Genomic DNA, 25,120 nt, shown 5'->3' with positions numbered 1-25,120 from the left:
TTACGCAGCGATGCACGTTTGCGATTTCTCTTACCTTGTTCACAGCAGAGGTGGGATGACTTTCCTGTCTGCTTTACTTTTAACTTAGGGAAATTCAAAAGAAGAACTAACTAGGTGTCTCAGTCTAAATCTCCTATGGAAGCAGTGGCTTAGCTGCAGCCTCTCCTCCAGTTTCAAGCAAAATGAGCAGATGTTTTGGCCTTTACACGCTTGTAGATTCACAGATTGCTCATCACGGGCTAAGGTGGCAGACAGCTCCAGTTCTAGCTGGTAGGGAAGGAGTGTTCATTCTTCCAATCAATAACAAAAGCAAGCTAAAACAAGAGCTGTAAAACATGTTGTGCCAGGTTAATTGGCACCGCACCGTTCAGTGGTTCAACACTTGCTGAAAATTGTTCCTTTAGGTTATTTCTTTCACTGGCAAATCCCTGGTTATGTTATGCTCAGGCAGTCTTGTTAATCTGGGCTGGTTTCAACTTGTAAATTACTGTGACTAGATTAGGATAGCCTCCATCGTGCATTTAAAAGATATTGGTGGGAATGGGCTGGTGGCATCCCTAACAATCAGTTACTCAACTTTGTACCCTGATGTAGATGCTGTAACCAGATTTCAATGCTTTGATTTGCAGTTTCCCATCACGAATGTCTGCCTTGAGGTGATCCCTACGAGGAAACTTCAGGAAAAACAGTCCAGTCATTTCTTAAAAGAGCATTCCAGAACAAGTACTTTTTGTGGCAGCTGAAGTTACAAAAATGGGTTCCTTGGGATTGTCTCATGTGTGGTTTCTCTAGTGTTGTATGACTGAGTTTCTTCCTTCCCCTTAATGGAGGCACTAATTTGGGCTTCCCTCTTCTATCAGTGCATCCATTTTCTAAAAACATGTAAGACCGTAACCGCTCAGGGTCCTTCACCCCTCTTAACTAGCCAAAGTCAGAAGTTGACAAATGCCCAGACACACAGTATAGTCACATCAGAGTATAATCACATTTTCTCAGAAGAAACAGGCCAGGAGACGACACACTAGCCAGTAGACACGCAAACTAAAAGTTCACATCGACTTTACAGATCATGTCTGCAATGAAATCTACAAGGATGTGAAAGCGGCAGGGAGAGGCAGATAGCTTCTGTCAAGGGCATGACTTGGGCTTGCTTAGGTTTGGGCAAGACACAAGTGTTTTATTTTTTAATTACATTTATTTTGTACTTGAATACCTGCAAGAAAACCACCACTAGAATCTCTGAGGGTGCCACTGGGTCTTTGGGAGGGTGGGGTGGAAAAAGTGTTGTTTTCCTGAAATTGCAGCTCTTTCCTGCTGCAAACTACATGGGGAAGAAAGCTCAAGAGCTAAGAGGATGATATCTGCCTCTTCTGGTGCCTAGAAAAGGAGCAAAGCACAGTCTGCTGGAACAGGAATGGGCTGTGAACAGGCCAGGTCAGTTAGGCAAGGGGGTTATACTGAAACTTCCAATTGCCAGATGCTGACAAGGATATTTGAGTTAGGAAAGAAAAAGGGAACAAAGTAGAGAGGAAGGAGGTTTGACCAGGATCTGTGGTGCAGAGATGAACCATGAGACTGTGAATGAACGGCCTGAGAAATTGCAGTTAGAGGAGAGAGTGGAGAGCAGAAATAGATGAAAAAAATTAGAGGGAAAAGCCTCTGTGCCTGATAGGGCATATTGCTGGGAATGAAACCCAAGATCCCTGGCTCAGCATTTCCCTGCCGCCAAAAACCATCCACAAAAATGTGTCTGTAATGCTGGGGCTCATGGAGGATGGTAACCAATTATTATAACTATTCTTTTATCTTTGCAGCTGAACTTTTGTTTGTTTGCTAGCCAGTAGGGTTGGGGCAGGAGGGCTGGAGACTACGCTGAAAGATGGCAATAAAGAACATCGCGCCACACTGACAGGAAGTATCAAAATTCAGGTTGCCCATGGGATCTGAACTTGCTCCCTTCCCATTTAGAGGTAAGTATAAAGATAAAAATCTTTGCTAGGCACATCTTTTTCCCCACAGGATCGGCTTACTTCCAAAGTAAACCAAACTGCATTTCTTTGACAAGCAGATTTTCAGTACTTTGTCTCATAATTCTCCATGTGGCTCCATGCCTCACTGACTGCTCATTGATGAATTCTCATTCTGAATAATGAATTAGCAACTCCTATTTATGGTGTTCAACACTGGAATACACAGGTATGGACAGATCCACAAAAGTAACAGCTTTAAGTCATGTAGCCAATCTTTAAATTTTTCATTTATTACTTTGAAAGAAAAGCTTAATTTCCCAGGTAGCTCGTCTAAAATACATACCCTCATGGGTACAAATTTACAATCCAAAGATTTGAGAACAAGAACACTCAGAACTCATTCATCTGAATTTCTATATTTAAGAAGCCATTTAAGAAGTCATAATAGGGAACAGGATTCCAGGAAAAATATTTGGTACAACTAAAAACACGGAGACCATCATTGCCTCATAGGACCTGGAGAGCAAAAAGACAAGACAGGCAAAACAATATGCATGGAAAGAGAGGCAGAGAAAAATAAAGCTGTTAGCAAAAGTGGGGCTTGGGCTAGAACTAAGTCCCACTCCAGCATCTATCCATTCATCCACTCCCACAGAGCTCTTCTCTAACAGCTCTCACCAATAGATCTCAAGAGCTTTTAATGACTAACATTAAGAAAAATAGAGGCTTATGCCCTGCACAGGGAGCTGTATTATCCCTAGTTTACAAAAGAGGGAAACTGAGGCATGAAGCAACCTCGTCTCTTCTCTCACCTAAGCAGATGGCGGGGGCTGAAGGTAGAGCTGTTCCTTCATTTCCTCACCAGAAAAGCAATCATCTTATACTTTGCTGGAAGAGAATATTAAGATTCTTTGGTAATTTTTGTTCTCAGGTGCTGCATTTCTATGGAAACATACCTTTTTAAAGGTAACATAAAAATGCTGACAGCTTTTAAAAACTCCATTTTACTTACCTGCCTTTTACTGCCATAACTGTTTCTATGGAAACTGGAACTGACCATGAAGCAGTCCTGCAACATGAATTCTCACTTGTCAGTTTTACGTTAAAGTGCCACCTTCAAAGTCCTTTAATAAACCAGTAATAATTGTGTTGCTTAATGAGTTTTCAAATTAAACAAAACAAGAAAGCACGCTTTCATTGAATATTCTGCACAATATTTTGTAGGTGTGGTCTAAGAATTTTAACAGTGTGCATGATATGACTCTCTTGGTTAAGGATATGATCTTTAAACAGAGAGACAGTTTATTAGCAGTAAAAGCCCTAGTGTGTGTAGTTAGACTTACATAAAGGTGACTTATACCAATATGGGTATGTCTAGACTGCTGTCACAGAAGCATACTGTAGAGATACTGAGTGAATGGGTAAATCAACCTACAGAGAGCTCTGTGCTCCCACAGCTAGCTGGGGTAGTTCTGTGCAGGCATATGCATACGGTATTCCCTGTAGGTACAAGAGAGGGAACGCACTCAACCAGAGTAAGTGTTAGTCTGTGTTGGGTGGCTACCGTGGAAAAAATAAAAGCATGCAAGCTTAAGGCACAAGTATTCCGTACGGTTATTCAGAATTAGAATCTGTGTAACTTAAATCTAGGCTCCTCCGCTCTAGTAAAAACTCTAAGCTCCCTTATGTTCATATTTCCCTGAGTTAAGTGAGAAAAACTCCTTTCTCCTGTTCTTGGAGAGCAATCTCCAACAGAATGCACCCTCAGTCATAAGAGTCCAGCATCGCTAGCAAGGACCAGCTTAAAAACTTCCAAGGACAGGTTCTTTCCAGAGTCACTTATCCGTCTTTCCAGAGATGAATTCTTCCTACCTCATCTCTGATGCTTCACAGTTGATTGGTGCTTTTAAATTGCAACAGTGGCAGAACAGAGAGGCAAGACACTGCATCAGCCTCCAATGCATGGAAAATAGGTGGCCAGGGATTTTAGGCAGACTTTACACATAGAAACACATCTAAAACACAGGAAGTGCAGTGTCAAAGTTGGAAGCAACAGAACACATTAGACTATCCAAGCTGCAAAGGACAAAGATGTAATCCTATTTTGATACAAATTTATCTTAAAGAAACTCTAAAGAGCAATACGATCTCCACACTATCTTTTCCTTGAAGATTCAGCTGCACAGAGCTCCTCCCACAACTCATCCAGCTCACACACTTGGCTGACACCCTCAGAAGAACCAGAGTCTTTCTCTCTCCTAATCTAAGAAAAGAGATCACCTTTCCAACTGAGCTAGCAGTGTTCTTTTAACCCTTTCCAAGCAAAATCAGATTCTGCTAATTTAGGACTTTCGAGAAAACGGCCAAGTCACTCTCTTAAATTAGATGCCATGCTCTTCCATATGGTCCAAGACACCACATACTTTCCTTTAAAATACCCTCAAGTTCATGCCAAGTAGGTGACTTGTCCATAATCAAGCAGTAACATATGGTTAACTCCTGAAGGGAGTCTGAATTTAGGAATCGATATTCCAAACTACTTCTCCAATAGAGAGCTTTTGTTTTTAAGCATCACTTCAAACTGATCAGTAATCAGAGCAGGAATCTGAGAAGCAAATCTCCTCTGTGGCCAACCAGACCTTTTTGTAGGAATAAATTAAAGTTGCAATTCCCCTCAGTACCACTGGACTTCTTTCCCTGCTTTCCAGAGACGTTCACGGTGGGAGAGCAGACAGGGAAACTTCTATAATTCTTTCTTAATCCTCTTTTATTTCCTTCTGCACAGGTACATCCCTTCAGCACCTGTTTGGGCCCATATTGAGATCTGACTGGAAGGTACCCAACTCAAAACAGAGCAGCAACACTAGGAATAGGGCAGCCTGCAGGGAAACCAACTACTGAGCCCTGCAGCAAGTAGGGAATTTACAGCAAAAGAATGATTCATACATAGCATTCCACTATGGACAAATGCACCATCTCTTTAAGGCCAGAGTTTTCCACAGGCCTCTGAATGCAAATGCCAAATATTTTGTCATGCTTTTCTCTTAGCCTATATCTCACTGCAGCCAGGGCTTGGAATGAGGCATATAATATAACAACAAACCAGAGACCTGGCACACGTAGGGCTACTCACTGGCTTTCCTCACGCATATGGTTTATTTTTCCCTGCTATGTCAATCCTTATAGGGTTTACCACTACATCTGCCTCCTGGGAGTCTGCTATTTCAACTGTTACAGGGAAGGTGCAGAGCAAAGAGGAAGGATACATTCAATCCTCTCTACTCCTTTCAAGTTAAAGGTCTCACCTTCATACCATTAATTAAACAGATATATTAAACAGACAAGCCCCTGCAGCAGCGAGCCCTCTCTAAGGATAAATACTGAACAGCTCGGGGCTTTGAACTGTGGCACATGACAGAGTTCTGATTATTCCAGATCAAACATCTTGCAAGTAACCTCCTTTAGGTCAATGTTATTTCATCAATGCCTTGTGTTCCTCTGCAAGCACAGATATGGATAGTATTTTTCCCCAAAGGTGACAAGGAATAGAAGACACAAAAGGCAAAAGGGAGCATGGAGATAAATATGGATATAGTGGGTCTTGCTGGCTTTCATATCTTCTTTTCCAAAGCATCTGATTTATGGTTTATCATTTGTGATGTAGGAAGCAATTTAAAAATACACAGCAAAACAGTGGCTGATTTTGAGAATTCTGGTCTGAACAAAATCCACAACAACATGCATCAGCAGCACACATGGTAGCCAGGGGAATCCAAGTATGCTTGACAAGCAGCGGGCAAGGTTGCAGGATGGGAAAGGGATGCAGGATCCCATTCCTGAATATTACTTTTCAGAGAAAGGTGAGGACTGCTTTAGTAGTGAGAACGCTGTGCACATTCAGGAATACATATTTACAGACATGGTACACCAACACCACCAGAAAGGACAGGCAAATCTTTTGATTGTTTGCTTGCATGTCCTTTCTCTAGCTATTATAAAGTATACATAAAAAGAAAGATCCATAGCTATTACCATGTGGAAAGATCACAAGATTAGTCTTTAAGCCAGAAAAATGATTCCTGACATGACCACTGCTGTAAACAGTGCTTTTTTGCAGTGACTTTTCTTTATAGCTCACTAGATGTAAATGTGAGGACAGCTATGTCGCATCTTACTGCAAGGAAAGAGCCCAGCTTCTTTTCCAGCTTCCCTGCTGTATTAGGATGTCCAAAATCAGTTTGATACAACTTTCACTGAGAATAGCAAGGAATACAGCAAGAATATTAAAACAAATATTTGGACAACTTCTCTGGAGCTGGACAAAAACAACATTTGGAGAACCAGAAAGCTCTTTTTTCCCCATCTAGGTCATACCAAGTAATAGCAGCTCTTCAGGGTCACTCGACCTCTCCCTTCTTCCCTCCTTTATCCTGAATGGACCAGAACAAACGTATCATCTTCTTTTCTTTAAAATGTCATATAATATCCTTCCATAGTGCTGACAACATCACTGTTGCTCTCCAGCAGTTCCAAGACACGGTGCATCACCACTTCAGCCAGAGAGGGGTTATAGCTCTGCCGAACACAACTCAGGACATGAAGGAAATGGCAGCCTTTTTCAGCATCTGCAGAAAAAAAGGAAAATGCAGCCAGGCATGGAGGAAAGACTTCAGTCTAACTGCCTCTTTTTAACTATTATAATTCAGACTAGTCATGAAAAAACGACAGCTGTCAGAGAGGAAGAATGCCCTAGGTTCTAAAGCAGAGATGCATGTACTCAGAGGGAAGAGATCCAGTCTGTGCCTACAGCTCTCCAATTATCAACTGGCTTTATGGGAACTAGCAGGGCTGTAATGAGTAATGAGGGTGAAAGATAATGAGTCTTGCAAACTAATATACAGGGCTTGTTCAGTACAACTTGATGATGAGGTTAATAAGGGTACCTTCACCGTACACCTGTGGAAGCCATCCAGTTTCTGCAACTGCAGAAGAAACCAAATTAAAATCCTTTTGCTCATACCCAATTTTATAAACATCTAGAACAGAAGGAAATTCTGTGGCCAGGACCTGTAACTGCTTGCCCAATGCTGGCATCTTGTGGAAAAACTGCTACAGTGCAACTTTTATTCACATGGCAATGCAATCCCATCCCTGCAATTCAGACTATTCAATTACAAGAGCAGAAAGTCACGGAACTTCAGTATAAAATTTTGTGTCCTTTTAAGAGGAATGAGCCCTGAAAATGTACAAGAGAAGAAATGCAAAAATAATCCCCTTTCCTTAGAGGGCAAGCCAGGGACAAAGGTTCTTAATGGCTGCTGTATTGCATGCAGCTGCTCTGTGCCTGGTGGAGCCATCATATAAAGCTCATCTGTTCCACTCAACATTTCCCCCAACAGACCCTGCAAACCCACTAATCATCAGTGGTTGCAGTATGCTCTGAGTATTGAACTCCACAACAGATTTCTTTTTCCTCCATGCCTAACAATGGAAAATGAGCATAAATGAGACACATCAGCACAAACAACTTCCCTCCTCCTCAGCTCACATGATGTAATAAGTTTGATAAGGGTAATAAGTTTGATAAGGGTACTGAGAAATTTCCACGGGCCAGGGAGATCCCTGTATTTTGTTGTTGTTGCTGCTGCCTTTAGTTTTGTTTTTGCCAATCTCTACTCTAGAATTGGCTGAGCCCTAGAACTGCCTTAGAAACTGATGAGAAAAGTCACTGGTAGATAGGAGGCAACACTGAATACTGGCAAATAATTCAGCCTATTAGGCTGTGATTCAGTAAAGATATTTCTTTAGAAGTCAGTGATCCAGTGTGATTAAAGACCTTTGTGGCTGGTAGCCAAAAATGCATCCACCACCCTACGACAGGTAAGTGCAGAGAACAGAATAATGCTTCTACCTGATTATAGTGACTGGTTTTGCAAATAAAGTGAGTAGCTGCATTTTCTGTTAGTCATAGGTTTGTCATAAGAAGGTCAAAGTGTCCATCCCTGATCTACAGTAACATAGCTTAAGTATCAATGAACTAGATTAGTGACTCAAGTGTTACCCAACGGTACCAACATACTCTCCTCTTAGATGCTGGTAGAAAATGGCATTTTGGGGTAGCTGAGGTGTGAACAATCAATAAGTAACCCAGAAACACTCCTAGTCTACCACCTAACTTTGAGAAAATACACTCCTTCCAGTGAAGTGATGCTGTCCTTCTTTCATTAACATACTGGGTTCTAGCTTTTGGCTACCAGTTGAGGTAAGCCAGGCTGTGATTAACTGTCTCACTTGACTACCAATATCAGAGGACAAAGTTATAGAACAATTACTATTTGCCCACTGTGGACATATCACACAGGGTCCATTTTGACATATTAAATTTAACTTCAAGAGGTTCTGGTTTTTTTCCTCTCTACTATTAGTCTCATCTAAGTCTAAAACCAGAGCAAATGTGATCAGGCTGTTTATAATTACAACTGGAGCCAAGGACTAGGATTGTTGTGTACGCATATTACAGATCAGAGTTTGTGGAGCTCTAACTAAGCACACTGAAGATTTTTTTATTTGTACAATAGTTTCAGGCAGCTGGGTTGGGCATGAGAATGTGTCCCAACTAAAGCAATGGGGTGAGGCATTGCCTTGAAAACTGGCAGAGAAGTAACTCATTGGAGAGAAGAGTTTGGTTTGTCATAAATCAGTCTTCCTGTCATGGAAAATTAATATTACTCTTGAAGGAAAATGGGTAGGAATTTCTTGCAACAAACAAGCAAAAGCCCATGAGGTATTACCAGTTTGTATTTTCTCACTACGAGCCTGCTCACTAGTCAAGGCCAAGTGGGTGGCTAAGACTCATCCCACCAGCAGAGGGGGGCCGACAGTTACATTGAGCTCTGCGCTCTTGCATCATTCAGTGACAACAAAATATCCGCAGTACCGTGTTGGTTTTGATTGAAGCTTCTTGGCTTTCCTTCTCAAAATCTTCTATTACCAGTGACCAGGACATTGAAATGGTCCTTCTGAAAACTAGCAAAGAGACACTGACCTGGAAATTATCCTCTTTATAATGGGAAACGAAGTAGGTGGAAAATTTCAAGGAGAACAAGAGGCTCTGTAAAGCAGTTGCTATTTTTAACCTGCTTTGTGGAAAACATGGCTTTGAGGACTCAGGACTCTCTTTCTGTGCCTGATCTACAAGTTTCTCTCTGATGTTGACTCCTCCTGACTGGAAGGAAGAACTTCCCAACTTCTCATGGAGCATTGGGAGTACTTTACCAGTGTGATAATGCACAAGATGGGAGTTCAACACCAGGCAGTCGCTCAGTGCTCTGTGTCAACTTTATACAGGTTCTGGCCTTTACAGTGGCACAATTATTTAAAAAAAAAAAAAAAAAAAAGGAGAACTAGCTGATGTATAAAATGGGCAGAGGAGTGATTTGACTGCTACAGAGAAGATGTTTGTGTTTGTTAATTGGATAAAAGACAATAGAACAATGTGATATGGTAACTTGTTGCACTGAAACAGCCTCAGGCAAATAAGCCCATCTTCACCTGCATGCCCAGTAACATCTACTCCCTCCCTCCCCCAAGGATACAGAACTTTTACCTCCACCTACAAACCCTGTCTACATTTGTACCACTGCTTAAGGTAGCCAGTTGAAAACTCAGAAATAATACTACTTCACTTAGCCTTTTTAGACTGCAGGATAACTACCATATCCCAGGTCCTACAAGCATTATTATAGTTATGATAGTATAAGGATATGAGCAATTTAAGATTATATGCCTTATGTTCTAATCAGGCATCTTTTCTGTACTAAAGTGCATTCTGCCCCACAAATAGCTGCACTCCAGCAGTAGGTGATCCCTGTTGACATTCTGCCCAATGAATTGAAAGAAACTCTGTAGCAATGTACCTGTGTAATTAGCAGACATTCAAGTCAAGCACGAGCTATCACTATGGCAATAAGACACAATAGGCTTGAGGGACAGGGACAACTCAGAAGCCACATGAGGTACATTGTCTGAAAAGAAGTGGATTTTGTTAGACTGAAATCCTTACCTGCAAAGAACAACCACCTGAGCTTAAAATCTACAGAGACTATCCTACTGACTTAAATAAATTTTATTGTTGACTTAATGGAGGCAAGGTTTTCACCTTTCTGTAGGGTCACTTTTGTGTCAACTCCCCTGTAGAAACTGAACTAGCAAGATTTGCTACTTATCCAGCATGCAAAGCAACAGCTGCTAGGTGCTGACCTAACCCCATTACGTTTGGTTTCTCCCAAAAGCTAAGTATTCTCAAAAGATATGGATCTAAGATAATGGCTGCTTATTTCAGATCTGAGAGGTTTGCTTCCTGCTGGGCACACCTGCTCTTTCCCTCTCCGTGCTCACAGGAAGTTGCTCTTGCACTCCCGCTTTTAGCTATACTGATTAGCTATACCAGCAACTTAGCTTCGAGTTCAAGGGTAAGGACAAGAAGCATATCTAATCCAGCAGCAGGAGGAGATGTTGTCATCAATAAATCAGCACCAGCTCATCAGAGTCCTGATCACACTGGTACTTACGCCTGGGTTTTCGACAGTCTTCTTTAATCACATCAAGGGTCACTTTAAGCAGCTCCTTATCATGGACAGTCACCTGGAGAAAACAGAAGAAACTGACAATTTATAGCAGTCTATTTCACAGTAGATGGCATGACTGTTGGAAAGCAATCCAAGGCCATGATATATTCTAAACTGTCATAACTACAGCCTGCATTATATACTGCCTCCGAGATTAATAATGAATGTTAAAACTTTAGTTATTTTTTCTAGTACCATTAGCAGCATCCATGAGTTAGGTGAAGAACATGATATACCAGAATTCAACCCAAAGGAGGGCAACCAACTCAGTAGAACACCAAGTTTCAACCCACTTGGATAAGAGAACTGTCCCAGGGCCCAAGCTTCAGTGTGCTCAGCTGCTTCAGGGCACAGTTTGGCAACCCAGGGAACACAGCGCTTGGAACAGCAGCAGTGCTTAAGTCTGGTGCTGAGTTACACAAAGAGCAACTCAGTGGGTGATACAGAGGTAAAAGCGACGGTGAAGTAAGCTGCAGATAAGACTTTTGAGTAAACAGATAGCACTTGGATGTCCAGCTACTGTTTCTGAAACATTTCTACTGTTTCTACTGACTATGAAAGTCATACCCTGAACTTGTTTGCAATCACAGCTCAGTTCCTTACATGGTATAAGTCCTTGGAGCTACTAGGTTTCTGGAAAACCATCCCTTTTTCTTGTAGCATCCTTACTGCTTCCTTAAAAACACTGTGAATCCTTTTGGAACTGGAGTCACTTTTTGACTTCACCTGGATGGGAAGAAAGGAATGAAGCAGATAGTGAGAAATCTCAGCTCAACTAAAGTTACCAGAAAAGCTTCAGATGCTTTCAAGAGCAAGAGAACTTCAGGTGATTTTGTCACACTTTTTTTTCATTTAGTAATTCACAAATCATATCTGTTATGTATGAACTGGCATCCCCGAATTAAAAAAAAAAAAACCAAAACCAAACACCAGAAGCTTATGGTTCCTTAAGAATACAATCTCCTAACTGCCTTCTTTGTATTCAGCAGCTATTTGATTACGTACTGAGAACTCCCTTTTGGAATAGGCTTGTGACACTCGCAGAGCATTTGACTGGTTAGCTAATCAAGCTTTGCTCATATTTAGAGATTTCCTGGTAATAAGGATAGGAAGATAGGAAGATCAGTGCTTTGTCAGGTGATATTCAGGAACAATTCAAGTGCTGGGGATTGGATGCCCATCTTCTGATTTGAAACTGAGGCAGTGTCCAAGGAAAAGGAGGAAACTGGCAAGAACAGTATTTGTTTCTTGTCCCCTTCTTTTCGGAAAGGAAAGGAAAAATCAGGGAAAAGCAGAGTTTGTTTGGAAGCAGAACAGAGCTAAGACAGTAGAATGACAGCTAGGGAAGTGGAAGGAAATACAGAATCAGTTGTGGAGAGGAAAAAGGATGGGTAGATAAGAGTAAGACCAGGACTTGCTCTTCTTCATCTCTATGTGTCCTACTATGTCCTTCAACCCCCCTCCCATTTATCTACACAGACTGCTTCAACTCCCCAATTGTTGTTTCCTCATCTGTTGATAGCACGTTGTGCTCCCTGTGGTTTTCTTTGAGAATTGAACTAAACTGCTTCCCACAAACCAACATGTGATAACTAGAACCACACCAGAGCAACCAAAGCAAGATTTGCCAAGCCATTTCTTCAACTATCACCGTAAATGCTCCCATCCTGTCCTGAACAAAAGTATCAGACTTCACATATCCTACTTCACTCACCAGATGCACTCACAGAAGCCTTGGGAGTGAAACAGGCAACCATCATGCACCAGAATGAATTCACATTAATATGTGAAACAGACACCACATTAGCAATGGAAGAATCTCTTTTCACAAAACATTCATTTGATCCATTTGCAAGTTGCAAGTGAAACTGAGTGCTTCTAAGCCTGGAAGCTGATGCACCTAACTGGGAATAGTTCGGAGATCCAATAGGGGTATTAGTGTGCATCAAAGTTTCTCTATTCCCTTCCTCCAGCTAATCCTCAATATTTCAACAGGCAATAATCACATTTCTCTTTCTGTCCCACAAAAGCTACCTTTTTCCTCTCAAATCAACAGTCAAAAATAATTGCTTAATAGTTTGAGATAATTAACATAGAACAATGGCTATTATGCTTAGTTCAGTTTTCATCTTCTGTTCCAGACTGAAAGACTTCAGTGCCCAAATGTTTGTCCCCGTGTCTGCCACGGCTATATCAGTTTAGACAACAACAGATATTGCTTCTAACTACAAACTTGACCATACATCTGGACACCATTCCAGTCACAGTGTTAATACTTTCATAATCATATTTCTCTTCATAGTGCCTCTTCTGATGAACTGAACAAACAAACATAAAACGTAGCAGGAAGGGTTAAGTAAAGAGTGAATATTTTCTCATGGAAAAGCAGATTCTCATAGCCACATGCAAAATGAAGAGACTTTGCCTTTCGCTCAAATGCAGTAATAAATCCTTGAGAATCTAGGAAACTGCTAGCAAAGCAACCACCTCAAGACTCTGATCAATTTTTAATGTGAAAGCAAACATTTGGGGAGAAAAAAGATAAAAATATCTCCAAAGCAGCACAATAATTATTCAGTTTGGCTTAACAGTGAGATCCCATCAGAAAAGGGAGATAATTAAAAACAGACTCTGTGTGAACTGACATACAGCTCGGCCTGGATGGATACTGAAACAGAATCACTAAGAATGCAAAGGATTTGACAGAGTGAAGGCAGAGAGGGAGGCTTGGGAGCAAGAAAATAAGCAAGCAGCTGCTACGTATCAGCACCCTCTCATATGTGCTGCAGAGTCCAAGGGAAAGGGCTCCATGGCAGAAGGACTGTTCCCAAAGAACAAATAAGGGCTCCTGCCCTCTTCAGGGGTTTTAATATTATCCTGAAACGACAGAAAAAGTTTGGGTTTTTTTCCTAGTGTGCTCAGGGGTTTTAATATTATCCTGAAATGACAGAAAAAGTTTGGGTTTTTTTCCTAGTGTGCTCTAGTGTTTCCTAGTGTGCCTCATCCTCTCCATCCCTCCTAGTAAAGCAACAATTGAAGAGTTTCTTTGTGAACACAGTCTAAAATTACTTAATCTATTCTTTTGGTCCACCCAAAATATCTCCAGCATCTCATCCTGCAAATTTTTAAGTTAGTAGTACTTCTTCCCAATACCTTATCACTTTATTTTATGCTAAACCAGGCCCTCATTTCCTCTGGACTTGGATCTCCCCTCAAGAGCCAATGTATACCTAAGCTTGTGATTTAGTCTACTGAGCAGAAATCTACAGGACACTGAACATGGGGCTACAGACAGAATAAATCTAGGACTACGAAATCCTATGTGATTTCACATCTGTGCTTTTATTTCAGCAAGAGATTGAAAAATGCTTGCATTTCAGCAGTTATAAAGATGTACTGTAGCTGTTAACATAGTTCCTTCTGAGACACAGCTTATTAGCCATCACTTTACTTTTACAAAGCCTTTCATCTGAGAAACACAGATATTAAGTAGTTTAACTGCTGATCCAAAGCACCAGCAAATTTCAAATCTGGATTTTGAATTTACCTCTCACAATGTTCACACCTCTTTTTGCCAAGTGCCCCCCTTTGGCACGCCTTAGTTTCCAGGTGCACAATTTCACGTTCCCTGAAGTGCTGACAGCAGGGGTCGTCCGCCGTCCCCCCCCTTTCCCAAATCAGGTCCTTTTCAAATAAATGAAGCTAAACATCCAAACACATGAGCATCTAAAAATCATTCATCACTTTTGCAAAACATGTTTCCTTCCCCCCCCTCACAAAGAGAGAAGCAGCTATTAAATAACAATTTTACCATCACTACCTTCCCTTCTAAGACCAGCCCAGGACTCTATAGCAAAGCCAACAGAAGAATCCATGTCTCCAGAATTAAGTTGGTATTTTAATCAACATATTAGATCTGATGGATCTCACACAGCTTAGTGGGCAGGTGCTGTGCAACCAGTTATTCTCAGACGTTTAAAACAAGACAAACTCTGTACAATCAATAACAGGGTAAAGAATGAAGTGGTACAGGAATCTGTCTGTTCAAAACACTGAAAGTATGTAACCTTTGGCTCATTATGAATCACAACACACCCTGATGGTGTTAAAGTTTCCTGGTATAACTACACACGTGATTCTACTCATGGAATTGCCCTTTGCAATTTCTCATGCAATGTTTAACCCTTGGCTTAGACAGGTGACAATTTTAGTAATAGTGATTCTGGACATGTCAGTCCTGAAGTCCTATAATAAGCTTTGCAATATACTTATTTAAAGTAGCAGTGAAGCTTCCTCAAGAGGCAGAAAGACAAGCACATAGAATCAAGAATGTATAATGCACTATGTTATACCTACAGTACAATGTACAGGGTATGTACAGTAAGTATGAACAACACTGTAAACCTCCCTGCTTTAACTACTTGTTGTTGCTGACATTGAGATAATATTCAAATCAAGAGAAGTACAAACAGCAGAATCTAGAGAGCACAACCCAAGTTATGTGGCCAAGCTAGTGACATACACAAACTGCAATGGTAATACTAACATAGCACACACTGTAGCTTAAGCATGGAAGAAGTGCATAAAAATGCTTAATTAAGACTGGCTGGTTGCAAGTCATATCTATTCCAGTTGAGAAACTGGACGGATCAAGTTCACATGTAGTTTTCTTTATAAAAAAAGGAACCAAAGACTTGTCCATTTGCCAAACATAATTGCCTAAGTCTAGCAAGTACACTTTTAAGGTTCTCTACGCACAAGATAACTTTTTCTGGTTTTTTGCTTGTAGTCTTCCTTGAGATACTCACCCCACCAGCCTCAAAAGTAATTTGTTTTAAGGGATAAGGGAAAGGCTAAAGCTTAGGGATAGAGGGAGCACTGGTTATGTGAAATAAAGCTCCACTGGTTTTAAAAATTGTAACAGATTTGTTAATTTTTCATTATTTTTAAAAACACCAAGCCTTCCAAGTCTCTCACCCATCTTCTGTAGACTATAAAATTAAATGTTCCCTAGTATATGTCTGAGCAGAGGACATGATTAGAGTTCTGCCATGAGGTAGAATTGCATCTGCTAGAGGGAAATTTATTCTGAAGAACCAGAAGACTGCACTGCCATGGAGCCATTAGGACTGGAACTAGGTATTGTGCAAGTACTTTAAAAGTTGGGAAAGAGATGAAAGGGGAGCACCACATCCCCTAAGATCACAGGGAAAGGAAGCGAGAGGCAAGAAAAGAGTTTAACAGTAACTGTGCTCTAGAGCACTGGAATCAGGATAAAAAGATAAACTTATACATCCTTTCATATCTAGGAAAAGTGCAAGAAGTGCACAAGTGTGTATATTGCAGTGTGGCCTAATTAGTTTGATCCACTCATCTAGCTCCTGCCCAGGCATGAAATAACATCATTCCACATTAGCAGCACCCTTTATCCTTTTAGTCTCAAGGCGACCTAAAATGGAAGACTACAGAGGGGAGAAGAAAGGAAAAGGGACAGAAATCAGACCCATTACACTTATTTTTGTGGATCAAACTGGGTACTTGACCCTTTGCCAATTACAAGAGGCACACCTTCAAGAGACAGAGCAGAGGAACAATGAAATGCATTTCCAGAGCATTACTAGGCATTCCTCTTAAGGCATTCAGGTCACTTGACAAGTGCAGGTTCTTTCTTATGCAAAGATACATAAGCCTCTTTGCAAGGAATTAATACCAGAGGGCAATAGGGAGAACTGCAATTTCTAAATAACCATCTGTGTGCCCAAATTCCTGGGACACATACTCATACCCTTGCATCAGGGTCAGGAGCAACTATTAATTATTATGATAGCTCCTCATGACTGCTAACACCACCGATGCTATATTATTTGTGTTGGCTTGGTTTTTTGGTTGATTTTTTTTTTGTGCCTTTATGTTTGTTCTGCATCAGTTCCTACTTTAAATGGCTTTGCAAGTTATTCATCTTGATATTCCTATAAATGCTGAAACTTCAGAGATGGAAGTTTCCAATATTAGTCACAATGAACACTACTTCCTTTAATGCAAAGTGTTTGGGAACTTTTAATACTGTTCCAGCTAGTTTAGAAAAAACACCCTGTCCCACATTGGGACTTTTCTGTCAAAAACGAGAATAGCTCCTCTTATTGTTTATATCCATGCTTGCTTTAAAGAAAACAGCAAAAACACATGTAGTAAAAATAAAAGAAACAGCTATCAAGAAGCAGCTATCAGAAGCAGTTCAACGAGGCCAACAGGAATAGAGCTATTTTTTCATTATTATTTGACCTCATCTACAAGGGACTGGTTTTTGTGGGGTTTTTGGGTTTTTTTGGTTAAGAATTAAACAAACATCAGATGTTAACATAACATAGCACTTAACTTTACAGTACCTATCAGAATCAGGCAGTGAAAATGACTGCCATGATTTATTTCTCTACACAAAACCAAAAAGTAAACAAGTGAGTCACAACCCTCTACTGTAAGTTTCAGTTGCCATTGGTAACATGGTAAAAGCCATAACTCTGTTACTTTTGCAGAAATTTACCACTTCACACCAACTGAGGTTTGCAATTTATCCAAATAACACAGAGTAATATAAAACCATTTTACAAAATGCTTTTTGTTCTGTTTCCCATTCTGCAGTTGATCAAGAGGATACTATCTCACCAGAATGTTTCTTAACAGTTTGGTTACACACAACTGCATGTAAACTGATTTCAGTTAAATCTCACCTTCTGATCCTTTCAATCATGGCCTTTCACAAGTAGGGACTTCCAACAAGAGAAACATGTAGCAGGGAACACTGTTCATCCACTCATTACAATCTCCTTTTGAAAGCTACATCTCTATTAATATATTGAGCTTCAAATGAGAAACAAGACAAAGACTTTGTGCTTCCTTTTCCTGATCAAATTCAGGATCTCAAACATCTGTCCCAAACAGCTCAAGCACCTTAAAGGGATGTCCTTTTCTGATACCACCACTATTTACAGACCTAGAGAAGTTAGTGCCTGTTGCAGACTGTAAGGTTACTCAGCCCTAATACAAGATTACCCTTAACAACAGAATTTTCTCATCTGGCTTTCTTCAGTCCAATTTTATATATATGTCTCAAGTGACAAGGTTTCCTCAAGCTCTGTAAAAAATTCATGCATAAAGCTAAAGCACTTGTGTTTTTTGAACCCTCTGAAGGCACCAGCCTCTATTATTTTCTCCCCACTAAAAACTTGAAACAGTTACATTCACTCACCTCCTGACAGCTGAGACTGGGTAGATGCACACCAGCCAGCGACACCAGAGTATCAATTGTTTCCAGCTCCTGTTGGTAAAAGGTCTGGATTTTGTTTTCTAATAGAAAGCTTTTCACTTTCTCATACAGCATATTGATTGAGAAATTCTGATGCTCCAGGCCACTACAAGGATACACAGAACATGTCAAAAGGCAAGAAATATACTACTAACATTTTTTAGAACAATTAGCTAAAGTTAGCCTTCCAGACTGGTTTTCAAAGGTCAAAAGGTATTTTATTGTCCTTTAGAGTTTAAATTCAGATTCTTTAATTAAAACAGACCATTTTTATATGCAGTAAACATCTAGTTCCTCTTCAATCATGTGCTGTAAGTGTTGTGATTTTTAAGATCTGCAATCTCTGAAACCACACTACATGCATCAGACCTGCCAATAAGCTTCCAGCTACCCTTACACTGAATACAGGAATGAGTGTTTGACTCAGTTTATTAAGGTTATGTATTTGTGATTTGACAATGACATAGGCAGCAGAAGTTTGATGGAATAGCTCCTTATCCTTACACATGAAACAAAACTCTAACATCTAATCTGCTGACCTCAGCCCAAAATCTTGCTCCAAACCCCAGCTTTCTAGACTAGATGCAAGAGGCCTGTACACAGTATTGTACTACTTTCCTAATATTCACTTTGGTTCAGCATTATATTTCTTTTCTCAGATTATGGACAGGTAGCTCATCTGTATGGATCATCAATTATTTGGGAGAAAAGTAGGCTGCTACTGTATGCTTGTGCAGAGTCTAAATCACAATCAGGCCCCGTTCTATCTTTCTCCACAGTTATTACAATAACAAATAAACAATAACAAAATCCCACACTTCGCCCCAAGACCAGTCTGGATACTGCATTTACCTCTGTCCCTCCTTGGGGTATTGGAAAGGTTTATCATAAACTTCTCTATAGAGACAGGGGAGCTCCAGCATTCTTGAAATCTGAACATCACACACAGGATCATCCACTTTATCTGGTGCAGCAAAAAGAACACACATACTTGGCCAGAACTGCCATACCAATGTTTCAAGCAAGCATACCTGAGGCAGCACAACAGAGCTTCACATGCCAGTATTAAATTGGCAAATTTTGTTCACTGTTGTTTTTATAAAAACAAAACTACAAAGGCCACTCCTGCTTTTACAGTTTACAAGGAGGTAATTGACCTGTTGTGGTGCGTTGCAGATTATGCTTTTGTAAGACAACTTATTTAACTAGAATTTATGATCTATTTTACCTTTCAGCAGTCTTTATCCATTAGATGAAGTTAACACATAGTAAGGAACTTTATTTGGGCCAAAGTGAAAGCAATTTAGAGGCTATTTGAATTGCGTGTTTCTCCTTTGATGAAACACTGGTATTAATACCAGCCCTTGAATGGGTTATTATTCATAAACCTTCTGTCTGGAAAGAAGGGTTGAATTCTCAGATTTTAGCTAGACCTGAAAAATCTATAGACTTTTTACTGAGCTACACAGGGCTTTAAAGAGACAGGCTTCCCCCCACCAAAGGAATCATCTCAGTATTGTCTCTGAAAGATTTCACTGGGGAAAACCAACTCTTACACAATAGCTCACACACAGAGAAGTTACGCAACTGGAAGCTCTTAGGGTATAAACTGTGGGCTGCAGAACGCTGCTGCCCAAAGAGCGATACAGGGCAGCACCTGCATGCAGATCTGTGCCCCAGTGACTGAAGATGAAAAACACTTCTCAGTCACTCTGCAGAGCCAGAGAGTTTAGGGGAACCTGGGCTTCAGTGGTACAATGCACCCATGCACTGCTGTCTGCCCATGGAATGGATTATACAGGCTGCAACAAACAGCAACTGTTTCTCCAAAGCAGCTAACGCTCTTGATGAAGTGTGACATAACTCACCAAGGGTCACCAACTCCCTTCCCATGGGCTTTGGCTGTTCTACTTCAATAGAAAGAAAATTGAAGAGCAAGCCACTCTCACAGATGCCCAGCCACAATATCTGCACAGCATTCCTGTATGCACGCTAGTCATCTTTTATAGATTTTTCCAGGAATGCCACATTTACAGACAATCTGGTCTTACACATTAAGTTGTGTGTTTTCTAACTTTATGCTGCTAAAATTGAAATAAAGACATACAGATTAAAATCTCTTTAGAAAAATGAGATGCCAGAAAATAAAGTGGAAATTATTCAATGAATTACATGCAGCTTAGGTCTTTTCACAAATTCAGACAGCTAAGTTACATGTGTCATGGATCCATAACACTCACAAAAACATGAAGCCTGAATTTCTCTTTGTTGCCTGTAGGTTCGGATGTGACCTCTGACCCTGACAACATCCCCAATCTCCAGCTGGGTTTTCTGGCTCACCATTTCTTGGAGTTTCTTCATCTGTTCAAGCACAGTAAGACTGTTGGGTGTGCTTGGACAACCTGTAAGAAGTGAAGAAGTGGGGGAAAGGAGATCAGGCCTTAAGGCCAAGAGGACTGTCCTTTTGCATTTATCCAAACACCTAAGCATCACAGGAGTCATATTACTACTAAAAAAGGGGTAAGGTCCCAGGCACCATGTGTCCCGAGTAGCAAAACTTTTGGGTGACAAAGTCAGTTTACAGTGTTATATTTACTTCAATAGTTCACCTGGGGAAAGTGTAAAAGGGAGGAGATACTGATTTACCACTGAAAATGTCACAGGTGGGTTGCAAAATGGAAACATTAATTTGAAATAAGTTTTGTCATTTTTTTATTTTGTCATACTAAGATGGATGAGAGGGGAAAAGAAAAGTCAGTTGAATATTTACATAAAAGAAGAATGAGTCATCTGAGGTAGGGCCAAAGTATTCATGTGATGCAATTTGATTTCTACACTGAAGTGAATGCAACTTGACAGAACTTCACATTTAGGTAACACACCTTTGAAGGAGACTAAATTTTTCATAACTTAAAACCTGATTAATAATCCAAATATCCCTGATCACAACAACAATAGGCTGGAAGAAATTTTCCTGTGCCCCCTAGGAGCTGTTTTCTTTAGCAGGTACAAACGAATTAATTTCCATTACAAACATAGTGTCCATTCAAGCACTACTGATGTACATGTAAAATAAGTACAGAAGGCTGAAACAAGCGTTCTGGGTCCTCATTCTATTTCAAGCAGTATTTCATGCAATTCCTTTAACGAATTTAAGTTCCTCGCAAAAAACTAATTTGATTGTGGGTCCCCATTATTTCTTTGGAAATCTGTGCCACACCATCACATCTCTAAAAATGAGAGCTGTCTTCTAGATTCTAGTTGGGATCATTTATACCACTTGTCATATCATTATTAAATATATTTAAGTATGAATTATCTCTCTGTGTAAATGGGCTTGTTCCACAGACAGAGTTCTTTACTTTTACATCAAGCTTTCCTTTCCCCGTTCTATGCGTATGTAAGCCTAATACTGGCAGATGACACTAGTAACATTTATTTCAGTAGGATTTCATCAGCTCCATATCAGAGTTGTCAATCTACTACATGAGCTTTCAAGAAGGTCCAAAGTAGAAAGTATTCCATACTTTGATCTATGAGAAATGGTGGGAGAAAAAGCAAAGAGAAAGCCAGACACTGGTGAGTTCTTCTGCTATTGAGTGCAATAATATATTCATTTCAAATGCACAATTTCCACACATTTAGAACTTTCACAAGTGATAAAAGACTGCTGGCATCCTCCCACTGTGTTTTAAGCTACTTTTGAGTTCATTACTACTCATCCTGCATGAGCAGGAGAATATGACTGCAAACAAAGAAGAGAAGATGAATGCTGAAACCACTCTATCACAAGGGTGGGGAACACAGATCAGGTTGCTGGTCAGTGGATTGACTTTGGAAACAGAAGCTGTGGCATGTGGCAGATTTCCAGCCTACTTCCTCACTACATGAAGTCACAAGAAGAACCATAAGAGGAGGATTTTCTGAACAATGTCACAGCATAGAACTCAGATACCATATTACTCAGATAAGAAAAATGCATGACAGGTCATAACATAGTGGTTTTATTGGCGTGACCATTGGACGCAACACAAAAAAACCCAAAACTCCCAAAATGGCCCAGGCTGCAGGATGTGATGGTTTAAAAAAAAAAAAATTTAAAAAAGTTGAATTTGCTCTCCTGCAAGTTTCACCACTTACTAATGATCAAAACATGAGACGAGCAAAATGTACAGTCAAAAGAGGAATTATTTATTTGATAAATTACCTGATAAAGATGTTTCTGCTACCATGGGATTTTTCCAACAAATACAATTTATAACTCCAGTACTGTCATCCACTGTAAAAAAAAAAAAAAAAAAAAAAAGCAAGAATTACAGAGTAAGAAAGCAGGTTCCAAAAAGCAAAGATACACAGATATGTAGGGAGATGACTGCCCAGGATATCTCATTTCAACCAGTCTGAAAGGGAAAGTGGGTGCTCAACCCCTACTTATACCTCTGAAATAATCTCCACAGTCATTTCAGTCATGAAAGTAGCTCAGCACCAGATACCATGCTTACGTGCACAGTCAGCAAAGTAACAGGTATATTCTCAAAAAAAAGATCAAGCACTAATTTAAATTATGAGGCTTCAGTACATGTATTGGATACTAAAGGGTTGTAATCTCATTGACAAGGTCAGAAGAAGAATCAGTATTGAAAGCTGAAGCCAGACAAATTAAAATAGGAAACCAGGCACAAAACACAGAAGCATTGCTGTAACAATGACAAAACAGCACTTCAACATTGAGGGATACAGTCATGTGAATAGACTAGGAGTGCTGCTACCTCCATCTACACTGATTTCCACACTAATACTGTGTACAAAATCTGCTGGCCTTTCCCGTACAAGAGGATGCTCCAGAGAGCAGAAAGGCAGCTCCTCTAGCCAGGAAGGACAGAGGACAGCACATGCCTGTGGTTCTGCTCTAGGCCAGGAATTCCCAACTTAAAGTATATGAACTGGTGGCATGTAAGCCACTTCCATTGCCAAAAAAGCTTAACACCTTCTCCTGAGCACAGGAGCTGTCTAGCTTTTCCTGTTTTGCTAGTACCTTATCAAAATAAGTTTTGCAATTTCTGCTGCAGGCACTGCATCATCAACAACAGCAGAAAAAGACAAAACCCAAAGAAAACTAAAAAAATATCAGAATCAATTGTTCTACAGATCAAGAGACTGTATATAGATGGCATGTCCAACAAACACTCTAAATAACAAGGCACTAAATGTCTTTTAAGCCACAGCAAGGATCACATTTCCAGTCCAGCTAGCACTCCAAGCACCTTGGTCATTGAATGTAGCCATCTCCAAGATTGAGCTTCCACTCTTCACAAATTGTAATCTGCGATTTTCTTCTGCTCCTTAAACCATATCCATGACTACAAAAGTAACAGCAATGTTTACCAGGAAGGTACTGACTGGTACCTGCAGTTGTTTCCTCTGGGAACCATAGCATCAAAGCAAAATGCCTTCGCATTGTCTCACATGTTTTGAAACAATCTCCCTACTTAGGGGGTCCAATTTCAAATCATTGTCTCACCTTCCTGTTTCCCAGTGGCTTAGCTGCACATTCCTAATAACACACATACAGCATTTATAAGACGCAGACAATTCCAAATTCAATCACAAAAGTATGCTCATCTCATTGCTGTCCCCCTCTTGAGCTGATGTGTTTGCAGATATTTCAGCAGCTTTAATTTTGTACCAGAACACAGATAATCATCTAGCTGGTAAGATTTCCTCTCCTTGGTATAGACAAAAAGCAACTATTTTAGTAGGAGTCAGGGCCCCCATATACCATTGCAAGCCATTCATGCAAGCCAACAATAGCAATAAAAAACAGGGCAGATGACATTTCACTATTACTGCAGCTTCCAGATGTTCCAGCTTGCAACTGGCTCTGTTGCACCAACTGCAACAGATATGCTTCCTAAGAAGGGCTTAGAGACAAAACAAACAAGGCTGAAGGATTAGGAGGCCAGACTCCTCCTCATCAATGTAACAGCTGAAAATGGAGTCCTGGAGAGATTGACCTGTTCTTGACCACACAGGGAATCTGGTAGCAGAGCAAGGCTCCAAAACAAAGTTTTCCCAGTTCACAAATAAAAGCTTTGAGCAAAAAGACAAATAACTCCTGAAGCACAGATGAATGAGAACTCTTGCAATTGTATTCTAATTAGACAGGAGAATGTTAATCTATTTTAAATGCACTCAAGGAGTCTACAAGCTTTTGAAAACTTCCTGTGCTCACTGTGCCACCCTTCCTCATTGCCTTGGCTTTAAACTTTTGTTTGTTTTTTGTGGGTTTGTTTGTTTTTTTTCCTGTTTTGTTTGGGGGGGGGTTTGGGGTTGTTTGGTTTTTTTTTACTCTTACATTAGCTACTTGAGGAGTAGCACTCTCAAAGCTACCTGGTAAATGAGATAATTGTGTTCATTTTTGTTTATTTATAACAAAAATGGTATGGTTCTTGTAGGGCCTATGTGAGCCTACTGAGATCTTGGTGAGATTTTTTTTGTTAGTTTTTAAGGCAAGTGCCTTTCAGCCTTTCAAACCAATTCTGGAGTATAAGGAAAACCACATCTGATATTGTTTGGGGTTTTTTTTTAAAAGGAAAAGAAAAATCCAAGAGGTCAGAAAGGTGCCTTAGCTAAAATATGAGCCTGTTCAAAGCTACATTTTAATTAGATATCCTTCTCCTAATTGATCACAACAGCAGCAATAAACAATCAAATCGAAATTTCAAAATCAGGTTTTACACAGCATGTAATTTTTATTTTTTTTTAAGCCAAGAAAAAAAGTCAATTCAGTCTTTTACATTTATTATTTTGTCACCAGTTCTGGCTGTATGATTTTCCAGGACAGAGAGGACCTAAGATTCTCTTAAAATGAGCAGTGTGTATTCTGAAGTAGGTAGATAGGAAATGGAGGGGGGGAGGGGAGGGAGAAGATAGTGGCAGTGATACAAAGACATTTCAGTTCTCTATCAGAAAAAAAGTACAAAGGGGGAATTACTTTGTAAGTCACTTTTGAGCAGATGGAAAGTGAGCAAGTACTGAGCAGTGTGCAGCACTCCAACTGATGCAACGCCTGCTCTGTGACTCACCAACCAGTCTGTTGAACTGAGAGATGCAAGAAGTTACAAGCAGGAAACTGTCTAAGAAGTTACCATTTTATGCTGGTGGAATCAGCCTGCCTGAAAGGGAGGGCAGGCTGGGGAGAGGCACCCTGGCAGGTAGCC

At 40.3% G+C, this 25,120-nt stretch overlaps 1 protein-coding gene across 2 annotated transcripts in view; it reads right to left on the bottom strand.

The window, feature by feature from the left end:
* The window catches only part of STN1 (STN1 subunit of CST complex), a 46,202-nt gene that overhangs the window by 1,647 nt on the left and 19,435 nt on the right, over positions 1–25,120 (bottom strand). The window contains exons 5-11 of one of the 2 annotated variants that reach the window (XR_008577893.1): positions 22,108–22,179; positions 20,141–20,302; positions 18,753–18,864; positions 17,844–18,006; positions 11,201–11,323; positions 10,541–10,613; positions 2,314–6,595 (exon numbers count right to left, since the gene is read on the bottom strand). Coding sequence is in view for 1 of the 2 variants with exons in the window: in XM_054832117.1 (XP_054688092.1) it covers positions 6,438–6,595; positions 10,541–10,613; positions 11,201–11,323; positions 17,844–18,006; positions 18,753–18,864; positions 20,141–20,302; positions 22,108–22,179 (863 nt within the window). In the remaining variant the exon portion in view is untranslated. Of the gene's footprint in view, positions 1–2,237; positions 6,596–10,540; positions 10,614–11,200; positions 11,324–17,843; positions 18,007–18,752; positions 18,865–20,140; positions 20,303–22,107; positions 22,180–25,120 lie in introns of those variants that run through there. The other variant, XM_054832117.1, reaches the window with a different exon arrangement.

The sequence above is a fragment of the Grus americana genome, chromosome 7, assembly GCF_028858705.1.
Source record: "Grus americana isolate bGruAme1 chromosome 7, bGruAme1.mat, whole genome shotgun sequence".
Taxonomy (NCBI): Eukaryota; Metazoa; Chordata; class Aves; order Gruiformes; family Gruidae; genus Grus; species Grus americana.
The sequence above is the reverse complement of the archived record's forward strand: the minus strand, read 5'-3'. Positions and strand labels throughout refer to the sequence as shown.